Raw genomic sequence first — 21,730 nt, forward strand, 5'->3', positions numbered from 1 at the left:
GCAGGCGAGATGTTGAGGAATGTGCAGGAGGACATGAAGATATGGAGGACGAACTGTCCATGGACATGGAAGACTCAGCAGATGAGGGGGACCTTGGTCAAATTTCAGTTGAAAGAGGTTGGGGGGAGATGTCAGAGGAAGAAAGAACGGTTAGCACCTCTATGCCACAAACACAGCGTGGACTTGGTCCGCATGGCTGCGCAAGACACATGAGTGCCTTCTTGTTGCACTACCTCCAACATGACCCTCGTATTGTCAAAATTAGAAGGGATGATGACTACTGGCTTGCCACACTATTAGATCCCCGGTACAAGTCCAAATTTTGTGACATAATTCCAGCCATAGAAAGGTACGCACTTATGCAGGAGTATCAGCAGAAGCTGTTACTCGATCTTAGATCGGCTTTTCCACCAAACAACCGTGCAGGTGCAGGGAGGGAATCTCCCAGTTGTAACTTGACAAACATGGGACGGTCTCGTCATCTTCAACAGTCTACACGTACCAGTAGGACCGTATCTGGTGCTGGTAACAGCAATTTAATGGAATCTTTTCATAATTTTTTTAGACCCTCCTTTGCAAGGCCACCAGAGACAACAAGTCTGACACATAGTCAACGGCTGGAGAGGATGATACAGGAGTATCTACAAATGAACATCGATGCCATGACTTTGCAAATAGAGCCTTGCTCATTTTGGGCTTCAAATCTAGAAAAATGGCCAGAGCTATCCAGTTACGCCTTGGAGATTTTGTCGTGTACAGCTGCCAGCGTTGTCTCTGAACGTGTCTTCAGTGCTGCTGGGTGTGTGCTGACAGATAAGCGCACGCGTCTGTCCAGTGACAATGTGGACAGACTGACGTTCATCCAAATTAACAAGTCATGGATCCAGAAGGAATTTACAACCCCTGTGTCATCCTTGGGAGAGTAAATGCTTGTGGATTTGGAATGTGCTTGATGCAAATCTAGCTGTGAAGTGTACAACTATGGCACAACTGCTGCCACTGAATGGGTGGGTGTGTGTGGGGCCCAATTTTTGGAAAAAAGGGAGGCTCCGCTTTGAGTAACCCTTGCTTACATTGTTTTTAAAAGGAGCCAAGATGACCAAGTCATGGTTCAGCAAAGACTTTATCTACCTACCCCGGTGTCATGCTGGGGACGGTTAATTATGGCGTATTTTTGAATGTGCTTGATGCAAATCAAAACATCCTGTTTGCAACTAGGGCACAAGTACTGCCACTGATGGGGTGTCTGTGTGCCCAATTTTTGGAAAAAAGGTAGACTCCACTTGGAGTAACCCTTGCTTGCTGTGTTTTTTAAAAATGATACAAGATGAACAGATCTGAAGGCAAGATGAAGGCAACATCATGTCTCCGCCTGCACTTTCCTCACAAACCTGCATTTTTCCAGGGACACCCTACTCAACACCGTCTACAGACAGCAGCCAGATCTCTGTCCCTCAGATGTGGTCAAATAAAAGGCCACTTACTGCGACCCATGACAAAGCTAAGTGGTTGACTCTATCCCTCTGTAAGCTGTTGGCTACCGAAATGCTGCCTTTATGCCTAGTGGACACACAGGATTTTACAGACCTTATGTCTGTCGCTGTGCCCCAGTACCAGATGCCCAATCACCACTGCTTCTCCAAGAAAAGCATGCCCGCGCTACACCAGCATGTCGCACACAACATCACCACTTCCTTGAGAAAATCTGTGTGCGACAGGGTGCATTTCAACACAGATACTTGGACCAGTAAGCATAGACAGGGTCATTACATGTCACTGACTGGGCACTGGCAAACTATGGTGAGAGATGGAGAAGGGTCTGCTGTACAAGTCTTGCCGTCCCCACGAGTTGTTTCAATCCTTCTTCTGTATGTAGAAGTTAATACACTGCTTCTGCCTCTTCAACCTCGTGTGGGTCCTCCACCTTGGCGCAAACCCTGTGTGGTCAGGCCACCCTTCCTTGCAACTGCGCACAAGAACTACCACACACCTCCTTACTATGCTGGCAGCAGAGCTCAATGCCATCAGGCGGTCAAAGTTTTACTTTGAAATGTATGGGAAATGTGAGTCACACCGCTATTCCAGAGAATAGTAGTCAGGCAGGGTCAAAACATTAATTGAGGAACAGGAACACAATGGGACGGCCAGGACTTAATCAGAAAACAAGCAGAGGTGAAATGCGGATCGGCCAACAAGGTACATAAACAGCAAGCAGGAAAAGTAGTCAGGTAACAAGCACACAAAATCCTAAAACTGAACTGGGGGTAAAATTAACCAGAGGTTCATAGCTATGTCTGGCAGTGGTCTGCAGACAGGATGGGCATAAAAAAAGGGTGTGGTGTCTTCCCATTGGTTGTAGCTGAATGATGGTATTTCATCTGTGAGTTACCCACCAGCTACATTCAGCCAGAGATTCTGCATCTGTCAAGGTAATGCAGCCCAGTGGGTGAGCATAACCTGCGTCCACCTGCGCCGCTGGCATCGACTACTCTCCCATCATCAGCACTATTCATGAAAGGAACACGTTGTCACCTGGCGACCGGAGTACAAATTGACGGAGCGGACTCCGTTGGTGACTTAACAGCCGTGTGCGGCAATGATGCAAACCTGGCTGCGGGCCATCCTCAGGGCAATGTGACACACGTGCCTTGTATGGCTCACGTGTTGAACCGAATTCTCCAGCAATTTTTAAAACACCATCACGGCCTACATGGCCTTGTGCAGCGGGCACGCTCGCTATGTGCTCACTTCCATCGTGCGCACACAGCAGCTCAACAACTTTCATCACTCCGGAAGTCTTAGGGTCTGGCAGTTAAACGCCGTAAATGCGATGTTCCGACACGCAGGAATTGGAATCTGCACATGTTGCAGCATGTGTGGCAGCACCGCAGAGCCCTGCTGAAATACGGTATGACATATATCCTGGGATAACTTGATCAAGAGGTGGTGCAGATCACGCTGCTGGAGTGGTGTCAGATCAAGGACCTATGCACCCTGCTACACAGTTCACAAATGTCGACGAAGATGTTTTGCACTGGCAATGTCATTCTCAGCGTGACAATTCTGGTCATCTACATGATGGAGCACACTGTAATTATTATTCGGAGTCAGGTGTTGGGACAAGAGGAAGGGGAGGAAGTACAGGAGGAGTCATATGCGGAAGGGATAACAAGATCTACGAGGTCCAGATGGTCAGCGGCACCTATGCGGCAGTCATGGTGAGGGAGAGGGATTAACAAGGGCGCATAGTATCAGCAAAAAGTGTTGATGAAAGTGCAGGAGCCCATGAAGAAATGGAGGACGAACTGGCGATGGGCATGGAAGACTCAGCAGATGAGTGAGAGCTTGCTCACATTTCGGTTGTGCGAGGTTGTGGGGAGAGGGCAGAGGAAGGATGCACGATTCTCACCTCTCTGCCACCAACACACCAAGGACTTGGTCCTCCTGGATGCACAAGACACATGAGCGCCTTCTTGCTGCACTACCTACATGACCCTCGGATTGTATGAATTTGAAGTAATCCTGAATACTGGGTTGCCACACTGTTAGATCCCCGGTACAAGACAAAATTTGGCGAACTAATTCCTGCCATACAAATGGACGCACGTATACAGGAGTATCTGCAGAATGTGGTACGCAATCTTAGATCTACTTTTCCACTAAACACCAGTGCTGCACAGAGTGAATCTCAACGCTTTGTCATGGATAGGAGGAAATGGTCTTTTACTTGTCCACATCGGAGGGACCGAGGGATGGCTGCTGTGCTGAGATGGCGTTGAGTACGGTGTCCCTGCACAGTTGCACTTTTGGTCATATCCCAAAATGAGTTTAAAAAGGACAGATGCTGTTGGAAAGGGGAACAGGTGTGTTGGAAAGGGGAAAAAAGTTTTGGTCCGTGGATTTGGTGGTTAAGCAACTGTAACATTTGCTGAAGAAACACCATCTGTTACAGTGGGACTGGCAGATTTGGATAAAGTGGTATATAATCTGTGACCGCTTTATAACGAAAATTAATAAGAAAAGAAAGAGAAAGGTATATATCCCCATCAGCAGTCAGTGTCCACCGTGCTCCTAGTTGGAAAAGGAGAGGTTGGCAACTGGAAGGTTTGGTGGAGGATACAGAGCTGTGTGGCTATGAAACTAATAGTAGCCTGAACCGAGTTAGACGCCATTCGGATCTGGAGACTGTGAGCCCTGTTAGCGTCACAGGGTCCACATGCCCACCCAGCCCAGGAACTCCCTGTTAACAACACAGGGGCCATTGAGTACGCTGACCATGTGCGTAGGGGCCATACCTGTGGACAGCAGGCGCATCAGCAGCAGCAGGCCTGTTAATGCCACTGGGCTGCACAAGCAGGACTGGTAGGACAGGAGCTGGTCTTAACCGTTCTGCGTTACCAACTGTGGTGGTGGCCTGCATCCACCACCCTATCCCTGCCTACCTCTGGCCTAAAGCCGCAATGGGTTCAACACATGGAGGTGTGCTCTTTCGGAGCATAATAGAAGACTGCGCACCTCCTTGTTGGCTCCAGCCCCTTTTATAACCTGGGTCCGCCCCAAACCATGGTGAACCACAATGCACCTCCTGGAGACAAAAGTAGAGTGACACGTCATGAGTGGCATAACTAGCGTCCTATTTGGAAACGCAACTTCAATGATGACCTCATGGCTGCCATGACCCAAACACCTCACCAGTCATCGTCTGACCATCAATAATGCGGTGACAAGTCATAGGTGTGGGCCTCTGCAAGCCATTTGGGAGGACACCTGATGCCCTGTGGTCTATATGGGACCCCCACATCAGGGCCAGGGCCAAAGAGTTCATTACCGGACCTAGTCTCTGATGCAGGAAGTGCCTGAGCATGCTCAGTAGCATGAAATACAGTCTCTGAAAAAAGACTATCAGCTTTAGAATGGTGTCTAGGCACAAAACAGGACTTAGACCCGGCACGGAATGCAAGCACCTGTGCAAAGAGGCTTTTCACACTTAGTGTGGGAGCATGCGCTGTATCCCGAAAAGAAGACTTAGCGTCAGGAATAACACAGTCAGGCTGAGCATACTCACTACGCGAAACACTTTAATTATGCTGCAGCTGGGGTACATCGGCACACGCATGCGCACTAGCTGCCTCTCCACACTTAGACGTGGAGGGGAAATTGCTCTTGGAGATGCTGTCTATGAACAGAAGGAAAAGCTAAAGGAAGCCTGACTTTCTATCCCTCCGAATTATGAAATGCAGCAATCAATTCCATGAGTTTGCTATAACATTAGCGTAGCAAAATGTGCATGAGGGTGTGATGTAGAGGTGCTAGAAATAGCTTGTCACCAGTGGGGCACTAATGGAATACAACAGCCAGTTCTATGATGCCACTAAATGGCAGTATTTTGTGCTATCATTATAGCTTATTAAAAACAGAGCAGGAGGTTGTCATGAACAGGTGCTGCACATAGATTTGCAGTAGTGTGAATAGACAAAAGTCCAATAGCCACGTTTAGGATGCCACTAGGTACACTGAGTGTTTGCTAGTATAATGGCTGAATTTAAAAAAGTTTGAGTGTGCAATGCAGGCAGACGTGCTGCAAATATCGTTCCAATAGTGTGAATAGACAAAAGTACAATAGCCACGTTTAGGATGCCACTAGGTACACTGAGTGTTTGCTAGTATAATGGCTGAATTTAAAAAAGTTTGAGTGTGCAATGCAGGCAGACGTGCTGCAAATATCGTTCCAATAGTGTGAATAGACAAAAGTACAATAGCCACGTTTAGGATGCCACTAGGTACACTGAGTGTTTGCTAGTATAATGGCTGAATTTAAAAAAGTTTGAGTGTGCAATGCAGGCAGACGTGCTGCAAATATCGTTCAAATAGTGTGAATAGACAAAAGTACAATAGCCACGTTTAGGATGCCACTAGGTACACTGAGTGTTTGCTAGTATAATGGCTGAATTTAAAAAAGTTTGAGTGTGCAATGCAGGCAGACGTGCTGGAAATATCGTTCCAATAGTGTGAATAGACAAAAGTACAATAGCCACGTTTAGGATGCCACTAGGTACACTGAGTGTTTGCTAGTATAATGGCTGAATTTAAAAAAGTTTGAGTGTGCAATGCAGGCAGACGTGCTGCAAATATCGTTCCAATAGTGTGAATAGACAAAAGTACAATAGCCACGTTTAGGATGCCAGTAGGTACACTGAGTGTTTGCTAGTATAATGGCTGAATTTAAAAAAGTTTGAGTGTGCAATGCAGGCAGACGTGCTGCAAATATCGTTCCAATAGTGTGAATAGACAAAAGTACAATAGCCACGTTTAGGATGCCAGTAGGTACACTGAGTGTTTGCTAGTATAATGGCTGAATTTAAAAAAGTTTGAGTGTGCAATGCAGGCAGACGTGCTGCAAATATCGTTCCAATAGTGTGAATAGACAAAAGTACAATAGCCACGTTATGGATGCCAGTAGGTACACTGAGTGTTTGCTAGTATAATGGCTGAATTTAAAAAAGTTTGAGTGTGCAATGCAGGCAGACGTGCTGCAAATATCGTTCCAATAGTGTGAATAGACAAAAGTACAATAGCCACGTTTAGGATGCCACTAGGTACACTGAGTGTTTGCTAGTAAAATGGCTGAATTTAAAAAAGTTTGAGTGTGCAATGCAGGCAGACGTGCTGCAAATATCGTTCCAATAGTGTGAATAGACAAAAGTACAATAGCCACGTTTAGGATGCCACTAGGTACACTGAGTGTTTGCTAGTATAATGGCTGAATTTAAAAAAGTTTGAGTGTGCAATGCAGGCAGACGTGCTGCAAATATCGTTCCAATAGTGTGAATAGACAAAAGTACAATAGCCACGTTATGGATGCCAGTAGGTACACTGAGTGTTTGCTAGTATAATGGCTGAATTTAAAAAAGTTTGAGTGTGCAATGCAGGCAGACGTGCTGCAAATATCGTTCCAATAGTGTGAATAGACAAAAGTACAATAGCCACGTTTAGGATGCCACTAGGTACACTGAGTGTTTGCTAGTATAATGGCTGAATTTAAAAAAGTTTGAGTGTGCAATGCAGGCAGACGTGCTGCAAATATCGTTCCAATAGTGTGAATAGACAAAAGTACAATAGCCACGTTTAGGATGCCACTAGGTACACTGAGTGTTTGCTAGTATAATGGCTGAGTTTAAAAAAGTTTGAGTGTGCAATGCAGGCAGACGTGCTGCAAATATCGTTCCAATAGTGTGAATAGACAAAAGTACAATAGCCACGTTTAGGATGCCAGTAGGTACACTGAGTGTTTGCTAGTATAATGGCTGAATTTAAAAAAGTTTGAGTGTGCAATGCAGGCAGACGTGCTGCAAATATCGTTCCAATAGTGTGAATAGACAAAAGTACAATAGCCACGTTTAGGATGCCACTAGGTACACTGAGTGTTTGCTAGTATAATGGCTGAGTTTAAAAAAGTTTGAGTGTGCAATGCAGGCAGACGTGCTGCAAATATCGTTCCAATAGTGTGAATAGACAAAAGTACAATAGCCACTTTTAGGATGCCAGTAGGTACACTAAGTGTTTGCTAGTATAATGGCTGAATTTAAAAAAGTTTGAGTGTGCAATGCAGGCAGACGTGCTGCAAATATCGTTCCAATAGTGTGAATAGACAAAAGTACAATAGCCACGTTTAGGATGCCACTAGGTACACTGAGTGTTTGCTAGTATAATGGCTGAGTTTAAAAAAGTTTGAGTGTGCAATGCAGGCAGACGTGCTGCAAATATCGTTCCAATAGTGTGAATAGACAAAAGTACAATAGCCACGTTTAGGATGCCACTAGGTACACTGAGTGTTTGCTAGTATAATGGCTGAGTTTAAAAAAGTTTGAGTGTGCAATGCAGGCAGACGTGCTGCAAATATCGTTCCAAAAGTGTGAATAGACAAAAGTACAATAGCCACGTTTAGGATGCCAGTAGGTACACTGAGTGTTTGCTAGTATAATGGCTGAATTTAAAAAAGTTTGAGTGTGCAATGCAGGCAGACGTGCTGCAAATATCGTTCCAATAGTGTGAATAGACAAAAGTACAATAGCCACGTTTAGGATGCCAGTAGGTACACTGAGTGTTTGCTAGTATAATGGCTGAATTTAAAAAAGTTTGAGTGTGCAATGCAGGCAGACGTGCTGCAAATATCGTTCCAATAGTGTGAATAGACAAAAGTCCAATAGCCACGTTTAGGATGCCACTAGGTACACAGAGTGTTTGCTAGTAAAATGGCTTAGTTTAAAAAAGTTGGAGTGTGCAATGCAGGCAGACGTGCTATGCAAATGTCTTTGCACTAGTGGGACTATAGCAAAGTCCAATAGCCACGTTTAGGATGCCACTAGGTACACTGAGTGTTTGCTAGTATAATGGCTTAGTTTAAAAAAGTTGGAGTGTGCAATGCAGGCAGACGTGCTCTGCAAATGTCTGTGCACTAGTGGGACTATAGCAAAGTCCAATAGCCACGTATAGGATGCCACTAGGTACACTGAGTGTTTGCTAGTATAATGGCTTAGTTATAATGAGTTGGAGTGTGCAGAGGACAAGAGGGTACAGTGGCAGGATTGTGGTGCTCTGAGTAGAGGAATGGAAGCCTGCCTTTCTATTCCCTCCTAATGGTGAAATGCAGGGAGGAAATCCCTGACCTTGGCTACACAGACGCTGGCGCTGTTTTCAGGACCTGTCACCTATGGCTCTCTGACCCTGCCGGTTTGAGCCCTTAAAAGGACTGCTATAAAGTGCTCTCCCTAAGCTGTCTAACGCTGTGTATGGAGCGCATACAGCTGTATCGGCGATAGGACTCAGGAGGACGGAGCTGCGACAGTGATGTCTGACACCAAAGACGCAGAAGGCAGATAATGGCGTCCTGGAAGAAAATGTCCGGTTTTTTTAATGCAGGGACATGTGACATGGACATCCTATCACACATGCCGTTGCTTCTCTGGCTCAAAGTCCACTTAGCTGTGTGTGTGTCTGGGATTGGCTGACATGCTGGCCCGCCCCACAAGACGCGCGCGCTTAGGGAAGGAAGACAAGAAAAAAAAAAAAATGGCGATCGCTATTATAGAAACAGCAGTGATCTGAAGGCGCTGTTCACGCACACTATACACTGAAATGTCATAATAGTGTGATTCACAGAGTGACTTACACTATTACAGCAGAAACCAAGCTAGGATTTAGCTGGTTTTTTGCTGCTAGAACCGTTCTCGAACGTTTCTAGAACTATCGAGTTTTTGCAAAAAGCTCGAGTTCTAGTTCGATCTAGAACATGCCCAAAAATCACTCGAGCCTAGAACTGGAGAACCACGAACCACGAACTGCGCTCAACTCTACTCATGTCCCATGGACCACACAGTGGTGTGATCAGTTTGACATGTACGGGAGAAAACACAAGTCTATGAAAAAAATTATTTTCCATACTCTCCTGTCTCCAGCACTGCTGTCGTTGGTGCTGCTGTCACGTGTTTCAGGGCCCGCACATTATGATCGAGCATATTCACTGCATCACGAACCCAAAAGCAGCAGCCCCATGAGACAGCACATCATGTTCCTGATCTCCGTGTGCTATCATGGACAGCACATGGAGAACACTCGTGTGCCAAAATCATAGCATACGGAGGGCCATACGCACATACAACACGTCCATGAAAAATGTGTGTTTTCCACGGACGTGCAAGATAAAATATATTTGCTGATATCACTTTTCTCTCTAACCTGCATGCTGTAGAAATTAAAGAGTTAAAAAATACCACACCCTGCAGGCAGGTATTTCTGTAATTGAGATATTTGCTTCATTTGTATGTTGTTTTAACACTTTCCTTTGCCGATTCTTCAGCTTAAAGGGAATATCAGCTATTACGTTCTGAACCTTATAACAATCAATATAAAATACAGGGTCTAGCCAAAGAATACCATTTTATGCCTGTATTGTGTAGGGAGAGGATCGCTCAGAGGACACAGGATAGGCATATATAAAGGCATAATGTGATTGTAGTGAACTACTTCAGTGCTAATGTACCAGGTTGAAAATATGTGTGAAAGTCTCATTCTTTGACTATAGAGCCCAAGATTCAAGTGATATACAGGGAACTGTTGTAGCTGTTTAAAGGAAAAATTGCTTAAGTTTGTTAAAGCTTAGAAACTTAAATGTTATATTTTGTTCCAAATGTAGGCAAAACCCAAACATTACACAGTTGATATATGTGACAGGGCTATAGAGAAAAAAAAACTATTACATGTAAAAATGTGATTTCTGCTAGCAGCAGCTATAGCACCCCCAAAAGTGATGGTAACAACTGTCCCAGTGTAACACCTTTACCGGCTTTCCTGCACTGTCCTGCTCCCCTCCCCCGGCGGAGACGCTAGCACTATCACTTTCTCAGCTGCTCAGCAGTGGCTGCTCCATCCCCGATCCCTGCCGCCACCTCCTGGAGCCTGCACACACTTTGCAGGTCTATTGGGACTGCTCTTAGTGAGCACTTTGTCTTAAAGGGCCACTACACCCTAACCCGGAAGTGTATCAGGTATTTATAACACATCGCACTTAGGGGAGGTGCCTTAGCAATGTGGTCTATAAATTGCTAGTTACCAGGACCCTAAGTGCTGCTGCTGTTTAGTGCGGTGTTCCACATTGCTTATACCGTTCTGTACTGGATGTATCCACTGCTGCAATCGTACCCTGTCAGCCAAGGTAAGCCAAGTCTGCCATACTGGCCACTGCTGCATTGTACCCTGTCAGTCAAGCCTGCCATACTGGACATTGTTGCATAATTAGTATCAGCTGAGCCTGCCACATAAGCCATCCTGATTGCACCTATCATATCAATGACTGCCTGTGTCCTGATCCTTGGGGCCAGCACCAGTCTTCCTGAGTGGCATCTGCTTACTACCAGTAGTGCAACCCCCTCACTTTTAGAGGCTCTTGTGAAAACCTGGTTAGAAACCACAGTCAAGCCCCTTTAGGTTTTCTGTGTGCTGTGGCCCTGTGGGTCCACTCCTTGCTTGCACCTGCAAGCATTACACCCACCAGTAGTAGTACCAACCACAAGTCACATTTGGCCTTATTTCCAAACTGAGGTAAGTGCATTAATGGTGAAAAAGCATAGGCATAAAGGAGTATATATCATACAGATGATGTAGTTTTTGATAGTTACACCATCAGTTGGAGTCATCTTTTTGCTCAGTCCACCTCCTGCACCACCATAACAGTTACTGTTGTACACAGAGACATTTCCAATATGTCAATGACACCTGTTTCTATTCTGCTCCCACGTCCCCTAACTGTCAGCACATTGGGTGCTGAGGAACAACCTATAGAAGAAAAACTTCTAGTTGATATTTTAGATGGCATAAACAGTTACAGAAAAGGAAAAAGGTAAGTAAGGCTATGTTCACACATTGCATATTTTCTTAATCAAAAAGATGCAGTGTTTTTGGCCCCAAAAAAGTACACCCGTGGCAAAAAATGCATCAAAAATGCACGGATTTTTGCCACGTTTTTACTGCCTTTTGCCCAAAACATTTTTTAAGTCAAATCTATTGACTGTAACTGCTCAAACACTATAAAATCGCAAAAAGAATTGACATGCTGCATCTTCAAAAACACAGCCAAGATGCAACAAAAAAAGATGCCCTGTGTGGACAGCAAAATAGAAATCTCAAAGACTTTGCTTGTTGAAAGGAAATGCATGTATTTAGGTGCATCTTTGTAACCTTACAAATGCACCAAAAATGCAGTAAAAGATGCAGTGCGTTAACATAGCCTTTTCCATTGCCAGTGAAGATAACACCAAGCAGTGCGGGTTAACAGTCAGTAGCTGCTTGGGTTACCCTTAGCTAGCAATAGAAAATGCAGCGGTAGCCCACACATTTTTTTGTGTCTTTTGGGTTTTTTCTTTTATTTTTTATTGATTTAAAAAAAACAAAAACAAATGCCATCGGCTTTGCCATATTTTTGTATGCCAGCCAGGTACAGCAGGCACATACGGACTGCCCCAAAGCCCTTTTTTTTTAAATTATTTCATTCATAAAATAATAAAAAAAAAAACGGTGTGAGCTTCGCCCAATTTTTGTGTCCAGCCAGGTACAACTAGGCAGCTGGGGATTGGAATCCGCAGCAAAACTTGGCCCAAGCTTTCTGCCCTCCCCTGCTGTGAATTGCAGTCTGCAGCCACCCCGAAAATGGCACATTGATAGAAGCGCCACCTTCTGGCGCTGCATCCAACTCTTCCAGTAGCCCTAGTGCCAGGTGGATCACTGGGTATTAATGGGGTTAGGGCTAGCTGTATATTATTAGCTGGCCCTAAGCCCGAAATTCATGGTGTAACGCCAATATTAGACATGGCCTCCATGAATTTCTAGTAAAGATAAAAAAAAAACACAACACAGAAAAATATTTTTATTCGAAATAAAACACAACACAATTAGTGACTCCATCTTTATTGAACAAAAGAAACTCCCCCCTCCGCCATAGTCCTGGGTCGAGGGTCCCGTGATGTCCAATCCGAACCCAATATCATCTGATCGTTTTACTGGAAGACAAAGCGATCAGATGTATCAGGTTCAAGGACCTGAATCACATGACACATCAGCTGATTGTTTAAAAGCCGTTTACACAATCAGCTGATGCATCAGTAGAAAAAAAAAAAACTATACACCTCTGTGCAGACTCCTGTCCGATCGCTCCAGGACTTGCCAGTAATCTGCTGATGCGGTCACCTGATGGCATTAGCTGATCATTTTAACCGTCTGGGTGATAAAAAGTCGGCCTCACCGCTAGACTTATACGATCAGCTGATGCTGTCAGGTGACCGCATCAGCTGATCACTGGCAGGTCCTGGAGCGATCACATGTGTCCCGGGAGTCTGCACATAGGTGAATATTATATATATATATATATATATATATATATATATATATATATATATATATATATAGTTGTTTGTTTTTTTTTCTTCTACTGATCACTTTTGGTTTCACTTAGCAGTGAATGTACAGGTAGAGAGAAGCTGACGCACATACACTACTAAACGAAAGTGCATGTCGCACATGTCACATGGGAGGAGGAACACAGGATTCTTCCTCCCCCTATTAGTCAGACAACATTGCTCACAACAGTGAAATGGGAGTCAGAAATGCTTTCAGGCGTCTTCCCCCTGCTGCTCCCATGTCATTTGAGCACTATTGTTATACATTTGTGACATTTTTGAGCTTTCTCCAGACGGCCAAGGGTGTCGCCGGAAAAGTGCTCGAGTTTCCCATAGGCTAACATTGGGCTTCGTGCTCAGGTCAAGCAGTTGAGCATTTCAATATGCTCGACCCGAGAACCGAGCATTTTACTGCTCGCTCATCTCTAATTGGCAAATGTTCACAGAATACAGAAAGAAACAAGAGATGTTATTTACCATGAGTAATGCTTTTTTAGTCTAAAAGAGTATGGAAATGTTATGTATTCATTAGTAATACATGATTTATATGGTCTTAACAAGAACAAATCAAAGTGTCATATACCCTTTACTTCAGCTTGATATAGGTCTGGCTACATGACCCTCCATCAAGTGCTATTTTGATAATGGAAGCACTCTGCAATCTGTGACCAAGGCTAGATGAAGAAGTGGATGGTGCTTCATTTAGAGAGAGCATCTTTGATAGTTTGCAGAATTATATTAAATACCATATAATCATGCCTAGAGAAATTAAGTGGACAACCTTTTTAAAATTGTTGTTTAGTGTAACAAACTTTATGTAGGTCCTAATTGTCATTTTATTCCTAAAGAAAAATATACATATTTGTGGACTTAATCCCCTGCTAACAGGCAATCACAGATCATGGCGCATAGCTTTGGTGGGTAACTAATAGTCATTGAAAATAATGATTTGCTATATACAGTGTGGAAAATAAGTATTTTATACACTGCCGATTTTGCAAGTATCCCCACCTACAAAGAATGGAGAGGTCTGTAATTGTTATCGTAGGTACACTTCAACTGTGACTGCAAAAAAAATCCAGAAAATCACATTGGTAATTTAAATAATTAATTTGAATATTATTGCATGAAATAAGTATTTGATCACCTACCAACCAGCAAGAATTCAGGCTTTCACAGACCTGTTATTTTTTCTTTTAGAAGGCCTCCTATTCTGCACTCATTACCTGTATTAAGAGACAAAATTGTAGACCTGCACATGGCTGGGATGGGCTACAGGACAATAGAGAAGCAGCTTGATGAGAAGGCAACAACTGTTGGCGCAATTATTAGAAAATGGAAGAAACACAAGTTGACTTTCCATCTTACTCGGTCTTGCTCCATGCAAGATCTCGCCTCGTAGGGGTAAGGATAATTTTGAGAAAGGTCAGGAATCAGCCCAAAACTACACCATAGGACCTAATGAATGAGCTGGGAATAGAGTCTCAAAGATTACCATTAGTAACACACTACGTTGTCATGGATTAAAATACTGCAGGGCACGCAAGATCCCTCTGCTCATGCCAGCACATGTCCAGACCCTCTTGAAGTTCACCAATGACCATCTGGATAATCTAGATGAGGCATGGAAGAAGATCATGTGATCAGATGAGACCAAAATAGAACTTTTTAGTTTCAACTCCACTCGTCATATTTGGAGAAAGAAGGTTAAGTACAATAACACCTTCCCAACCATGAACCATGGGTGTGAAAAACCATACTTTGGAAGTGGTTTCTGCAAAGGGGACAGGATGACTGTATTAAAAAGAGGAAGGATGGGGTCAAATATCATGAGATTTTGGTCAAAAATCCCCTTCCTTCAGTAAGAGCATTGAAAATGGGTCATGGCTGGATATTCCAGCATGACAATGATGCAAAACACACAGCTAGTGCAACTAAGGAGGGCTCCGTAAGAAGCATTTCAAGGTCCTGGAGTGGCCTATCCAATCTCCAGACGTGAACCCAATAGAAAATCTTTGCAGGGAGCTGAAAAATCTTTGGAAGATCTGTATGAAGAAGTGGGCCAAAATCCCTGCTGTATTCTGTGCAAACTTGTTCAAAGACTACAGGAAATGTGTGATCTCCATAACTGCAAACAACGGTTTCTATATCAAATATTTAGTTTAATTTTTCTATTGTATCAAATACTTATTTCATGTAATAAAATGCAAATTAATTTTTTAAAAATCCTACAATGTGATTTTCTGGATTTTTCTTTAATTGTGTCTGTCACAGTTGGAGTGCACCTACATTAAAAATTGGAGACCTCTCCATTTTTTAAAAAATTGCAAAATCTGCAGTGAATGAAATACTTATTTTCTCCACTGTAAAAAGGACATTTTACAATGTGTGATTTTTGTAGAAGGTGAAGGAAGAGCAGTAGTCCGAAAGTTGTACCTCTGATAATTTTAACTGATCACAAGTAGCAAAATATTCATGATTAGCTTGTCTTGGGTAACCAACCAATATTATAATATACTTTTATATATTTAGAAATAGTAAAGTAAACAATATAGCTGCACAAACAGCAAAAACTTACCATCTCTTCTGTTTAACCTAGCAAACCCAGCACTATGAGTGGTAGAAAGTTCTGATGAACTGGTAAAAGACGATGGAGGGAGAGATGATGCAAGTTGACCATCACATTCATCTGTGTAAAGAAAACAATAAAATAAAAATAAACATCAGTTTTTTGTATTTTTCTACATCTTTTGTACAATAACATGATTTATAAATCTTGAAACTCAATCTAATCATACAACGTTACTCTGGCAGAACAGTAACAATATTCAAACAATTCTCGCACACAAAAAATTGTGCAACTTTCCAACTTTCTTTCACTTGATTTATATAATTTATTATAATTATTATTATTATTATTATTTATTATTATAGCGCCATTTATTCCATGGCACTTTACAAGTGAAAGAGGGTATACGTACAACAATCATTAACAGTACAAAACAGACTGGTATAGGAGGAAAGAGGACCCTGCCCGCGACGGCTCACAGTCTACAGGTAATGGGTGATGGTACAATAGGTGAGGACAGAGCTGGTTGCGCAGTGGTGTACTGGACTGAGGGCTATTGTAGGTTGTAGGCTTGTTGGAAGAGGTGGGTTTTGAGGTTCCTCTTGAAGCTTTCCACGGTAGGGGAGAGTCTGATATGCTGAGAAGAGCATTCCAGAGTATGGGGGAGGCATGGGAGAAATCTAGTACGCGATTGTGGGAAGAGGAGATAAGAGAGGCGTAGAGAAGGAGATCTTGTGAGGATCTGAGGTTGCGTGCAGGTAGGTACCGGGAGACTAGGTCACAGATGTAAGGAGGAGACAGGTTGTGGATGGCTTTGTATGTCATGGTTAATGTTTTGAACTAGTCGTTGGGCGATGGGAAGCCAGTGAATGGATTGGCAGAGAGGTGAGGCTGGGGAATAGCGGGGGAAGAGGTGGATTAAGCAGGCCGCAGAATTTAGGATAGATTGGAGGGGTGCAAGAGTGTTGGAAGGGAGTCCAGAGAGCAGGAGGTTGCAGTAGTCGAGGCGGGAGATGATGAGGGCATGCACTAATGTTTTTGCTGATTCTTGGTTAAGGAAAGCACGGATCCGGGAGATATTTTTGAGTTGTAGTCTGCATGAGGTGAAGAGGGCTTGGATGTGTGGCTTGAAGGATAGAGCAGATTCGAGGGTTACTCCAAGGCAACGAGCTTGTGAGACTTGGGAGATTGAGCAACCATCAAGTTTGATGGAAAGGCTTGTTGGAGGAGATGAGTGAGGAGGAGGAAAGACAATGAACTCTGTTTTGTCCATGTTGAGCTTTAGGAATCGCGCAGAGAAGAAGGATGAAATAGCAGACAGACATTGTGGAATTTTGGTTACTAGAGAGGTAATGTCAGGTCCAGAGAGGTAGATCTTTGTGTCATCGGCATACAGATGATACTGAAAGCCGTGGGACTCTATGAGCTGTCCCAGGCTGAAGGTGTAGATGGAGAACGACAGGGGTCCAAGAACTGAGCCTTGGGGGACATCGACAGATAGGGGGCGAGACAAGGAAGTGGTGTGAGAATGGGAGACGCTGAAAGTTTGGTCGGTTAGGTATGAGGATATCCAAGATAGGGCCAAGTCTGTGATACCCAGAGATGAGAGAATCTGTAGTAGGAGGGAATGGTCTACTGTGTCGAAGGCAAAGGACAGGTCCAGGAGGAGGAGGATAGAGTAGTGTCGATTGGCTTTGGTGGTTAGTAGATCTTTGGTGACTTTGGTTAGGACAGTTTCAGTAGAGTGATGTGGTCGGAAGCCAGATTGTAGCCGGTCAAAGAGGGAGCAGGAGGAGAGGTATGAGGACAATTTAAGATAGACATGCTGTTCCAGTAGTTTTGAGGCATAGGGGAGAAGGGATATGGGGTGATAGTTTGACACAGAGGATGGGTCAAGGGAGGGCTTTTTGAGGATGGGTGTAATGGAGGCATGTTTAAAGCATGAGGGGAATACACCACTTGTTAGTGATAGGTTGAAGAGATGGGTTAGGGCTGGGAGGAGGACTGTGGTGATGTTGGGGATGAGATGCGATGGGAGCGGGTCAAGCGCACAGGTGGTTAGATGTGATCTTGAGAGTAGAGTGGAAAGATTGTTTTCTGTCATGGTGGAGAAGCTGGTTTTAGAAGAAGAGGGCTGAGTAGCTATGATGAGGGGCTGTGGTGATTGTGGGCCAAATCTTGCTCTGATGTTGTCAATCTTCTGCTTGAAGCAAGAGGCAAAGTCATCAGCTGAGATGAGAGGAGAGGGAGGTGGTGCTGGGGGACGAAGGAGAGAATTGAAAGTGTTGAATAGCTGTTTAGGGTTGTGAGAGAGAGAAGATATGAGGGATGGGAAGTAGGTTTGTTTTGCAGCAGTGAGTGTGGAATTGAAGGTGGTGAGGGACTCTTTATATTCAATGAAGTGCCCAGTGGAATGAGACTTCTTTCATCTGGGCTCAGCAATTCTGGAAGCCTGTCTAAGTTGTTTAGTCTGACTTGTGTGCCAGGGTTGCCTGTTGATTGTGCGGGTTTTGGTGTGTGAGGGGGGCAGCTGATTCGAGAGCTGCAGAGATTGTAGTGTATAAAGTTGCAGCAGCAACTGCATCGTGTAAAAATGCAATGTCTGTCAGAGGGAGAAGGGACTGAGAAAGTGCGTGTAAATCAAGGTGTTTGATATTTCTATGAGGGTGTGAAAGTTTGTGGAGGGGGGGTTGCGTACTTGGAGAAGAGAGGGAGGAGAATGTGAGTAGGTTGTGGTCAGACAGGGGGAGAGGCAAGTTAGAGAGGTTATATAGGGAACAGAGGCGAGTGAAGATGAGGTCCAGTGTGTGGCCATCTTTGTGAGTAGCTGCAGAGGACCATTGGGTGAGACCGAAGGAGGAAGTGAGTGTTAGAAGTTTGGAGACAGATGAGTGGGAAGTGTCAATGGGGATGTTGAAATCACCCATGATGATGGTGGGGATGTCGGTGGAAAGGAAGTGTAGTAGCCAGGTGGTGAAATGATCAAAAAAGGCAGTGGCTGGCCCTGGAGGGCGGTAAATGACAGCCAGTTGAAGGTTGGAGGGGGCATACTTGCGTACGGAGTGTACCTCAAAAGAGGGAAGAGTAACAGAGGGTGGTAGTGGAATTGGTGTAAAGGAGCATTGGTTGGACAGGAGAAAACCAACTCTTCCACCATGCTTGTTACTGGGGCGGGGGGTGTGAGAGAGTTGGAGACCGCCATAAGAAAGTGCAGCAAGAGAGGCTGTGTCAGAGGGGGTGAGCCAGGTTTCTGTGATGGCAAGAATGGAAAGTTTATTAGTGATGAAAAGATCATGAATGTAGGAAAGTTTGTTGCAGACAGAGCGAGCGTTCCATGCTCCTGTTAGTGGGACTGGGGGAGCGGGTGCGGGGTGGATAGGTATGAGGTTAGAGAGGTTGCGGAAATTTGTGATAGGTTGTGGACGAGGGTTTGAAGTGACAATAGGGATGTGGTGAGGAGGACCTGGATTAGGAGAGACATCTCCAACAGTGAGGAGAAGCAGAGTGAGTGTTAGCAGGTGGGAGCAGGAGAGGCCATGAGATGGTCGTGTGTGTCTGGAGACACTGGGTGAAATGTGGAGGAAAATATCTGAGGGGAAGGTGAGATGGGTGGGGAGGATGGAGGGAGAGATGAATAGTTCATTACTGGGTTTAGGGATCAGAGGGGGCAGTAGAAAGTGAAGTAATATAGGGATGAAAGAGAAGAAAAACACAAATATTGTTTACAGTGACTATGTTTCCAGTTACCTTCCGGTCACTTCCGGTACAATTCTGGCCTAATTCAATACATCATACTTATATGGTGCAGACTTGAATTGGTGCAGACGAAAAGTCTTGTGCAGACTTTTTAGTTGCCCCAATATGTACATATATAAGTGCAATCAGCTGTGAAGGGGTGGGGTGCAGCAAGGACCTCTTGAATATTCAATCAAAGAAGCCAGATGCAGCATCACATAGGCAAAGTAAACAAAGGTCATAAAAGGAAGGTGGGGAACAGAGGGGGAAGAGGTCACAGTGAGAAGTTGGAGCATGCCAGGGAAATATTGAAGCAAAGAGAGAACAGGTCAGATATTTTGGGAAAGTAGAGTGGATGGTGTAACATACCGGGTATTAGCACACACAGCAGAGCAAAGGGGAGATCAGTTCAGTTCATGGGAAAGTAGAGTGGATGGTTTAACATACCAGGTATTAGCACACACAGCAGAGCAAAGGGGAGATCAGTTCAGTTCATGGGAAAGTAGAGTGGATGGTTTAACATACCAGGTATTAGCACACACAGCAGAGCAAAGGAGAGATCAGTTCAGTTCATGGGAAAGTAGAGTGGATCGTGTAACATACCAGGTATTAGCACACACAGCAGAGCAAAGGGGAGATCAGTTCAGTTCATGGGAAAGTAGAGTGGATTGTGTAACATACCAGGTATTAGCACACACAGCAGAGCAAAGGGGAGATCAGTTCAGTTCATGGGAAAGTAGAGTGAATGGTTTAACATACCAGGTATTAGCACACACAGCAGAGCAAAGGGGAGATCAGTTCAGTTCATGGGAAAGTAGAGTGAATGGTTTAACATACCAGGTATTAGCACACACAGCAGAGCAAAGGGGAGATCAGTTCAGTTCATGGGAAAGTAGAGTGAATGGTTTAACATACCAGGTATTAGCACACACAGCAGAGCAAAGGGGAGATCAGTTCACTTCATGGGAAAGTAGAGTGAATGGTTTAACAAACCAGGTATTAGCACACAAAGCAGAGCAAAGCAAATTGCAGATAGTTTTTATTTACCCCAACAAAATGTATAGATAAATGTACGTTTGCTATAAACAGTTAAAAACTATAATTCAGTACCCTTTTCTTCTAAGCAACACGAAACTAGTTTGATTATGCCACTATGTCTATATAAAACACGCACTTTATAAAAATTTTATTTGAACTTTAACTTTTTGGAGTACACAGAGTTTTTTCCATTTGCTTGCCCAAACTGCAGGCTTTTCACAGAACATAGAAGATTAGAAAAGCTTTTCAGTAACGCAGGAAAAGTCAAGAAAAGGCTAAGAAAACCACCTACAATTATAAAATCCTTGCTTGCTCAGTTCATCTTGCTTATCTTTGATATAAATCATCAGTGCTTAAGGATATCCAGAAATCTCTAATTATATGAGATTTGTTGGAGCATTTCACAAAGTGAATATCATTTGATACATTGGCATCTACTGCTGCATGACATTTCTTCACTAACACTCAAACCAAGGATAAATACTGTTATACAATAAGGATTGGAATTACAATTCAGAATTGCCACCTTTGAGGCAATCGTTTATTCGAGACTATTTGTAATCAATGTAAATTAACCCATTTATGATTGGGCGATTTTTACTGCTTGCACTTTATTATTTTGCCTACTTTTCAAAAATCACAACTTTTTTTTATTTTTCTCACTGACATTCCCAGATAGGGATTTATTTTTATGGAATGAATTGGAGTTTTGAAAGATATAATTAGTGTAACCCAATAATTTACTGAGAAAAGAAAAAAATGGGGTGAAATAGTAAATCAAGGTAACTCCACTATTCTTTTTTTTATTTTGTTTTTACGTCATTCATTGTACTGTAAAAAATAACCAGATAACATAATTATTTAGGCTAGTATGATTTTTCTGATCCCGAATATGATTGAAGTATATAGAATAAATGATAGTCCACGATGAAGCCCAGCTTGTGGCTTAGATTCACAGGGGTGCTAAGATGACAGGAATAGGGATGTTCAACAGATCCCCAACTATCATAGCAATCTATCAGCTTCACATGATCCCATTACAGCTGATGGATGTCTGAAATGGCATGCCACGTAAATTACATGCCTTATATGTCGGTGTTAAAGATAGACAGTAGCAAGAGTTAAACAGTAGTGATGAGCGAGCATGCTTGTCACTACTCGGTACTCGCACGAGTATCACTGTACTCGGGCTGCTCGGCGGGGACCGAGTAATCTCGCGATACTCGTGCTTTACTCGTGGTCTTCATTTCTGCATGTTGGCGCTCTTTTGAGAGCCAGCCCTCATGCAGGGATTGGCTGGCAGACCACTGCAATGCCACAGCCCTGTTAGTTGTGGAATTGCAGTGATTGGCCGGCCTGCACAGCGTCACCGAGCCTTTATATAGGCCGGCGCGCTGTGCTCTGCTCACAGCTATTCTGACAGTGAGTGTAGGGAGAGTGT

General features: G+C 43.8%; 1 protein-coding gene across 1 annotated transcript in view; it reads right to left on the reverse strand.

Moving 5' to 3' along the window:
* Positions 1 to 21,730, reverse strand: part of LOC142245804 (contactin-associated protein-like 4) — a 795,990-nt gene that overhangs the window by 579,603 nt on the left and 194,657 nt on the right. Inside the window, exon 2 of the mRNA XM_075318773.1 lies at positions 15,526 to 15,636. Coding sequence (XP_075174888.1) covers positions 15,526 to 15,636 — 111 coding nt within the window. The remainder of the gene's footprint in view (positions 1 to 15,525; positions 15,637 to 21,730) is intronic.

The sequence above is a fragment of the Anomaloglossus baeobatrachus genome, chromosome 1, assembly GCF_048569485.1.
Source record: "Anomaloglossus baeobatrachus isolate aAnoBae1 chromosome 1, aAnoBae1.hap1, whole genome shotgun sequence".
In the NCBI taxonomy this organism is placed as follows: Eukaryota; Metazoa; Chordata; class Amphibia; order Anura; family Aromobatidae; genus Anomaloglossus; species Anomaloglossus baeobatrachus.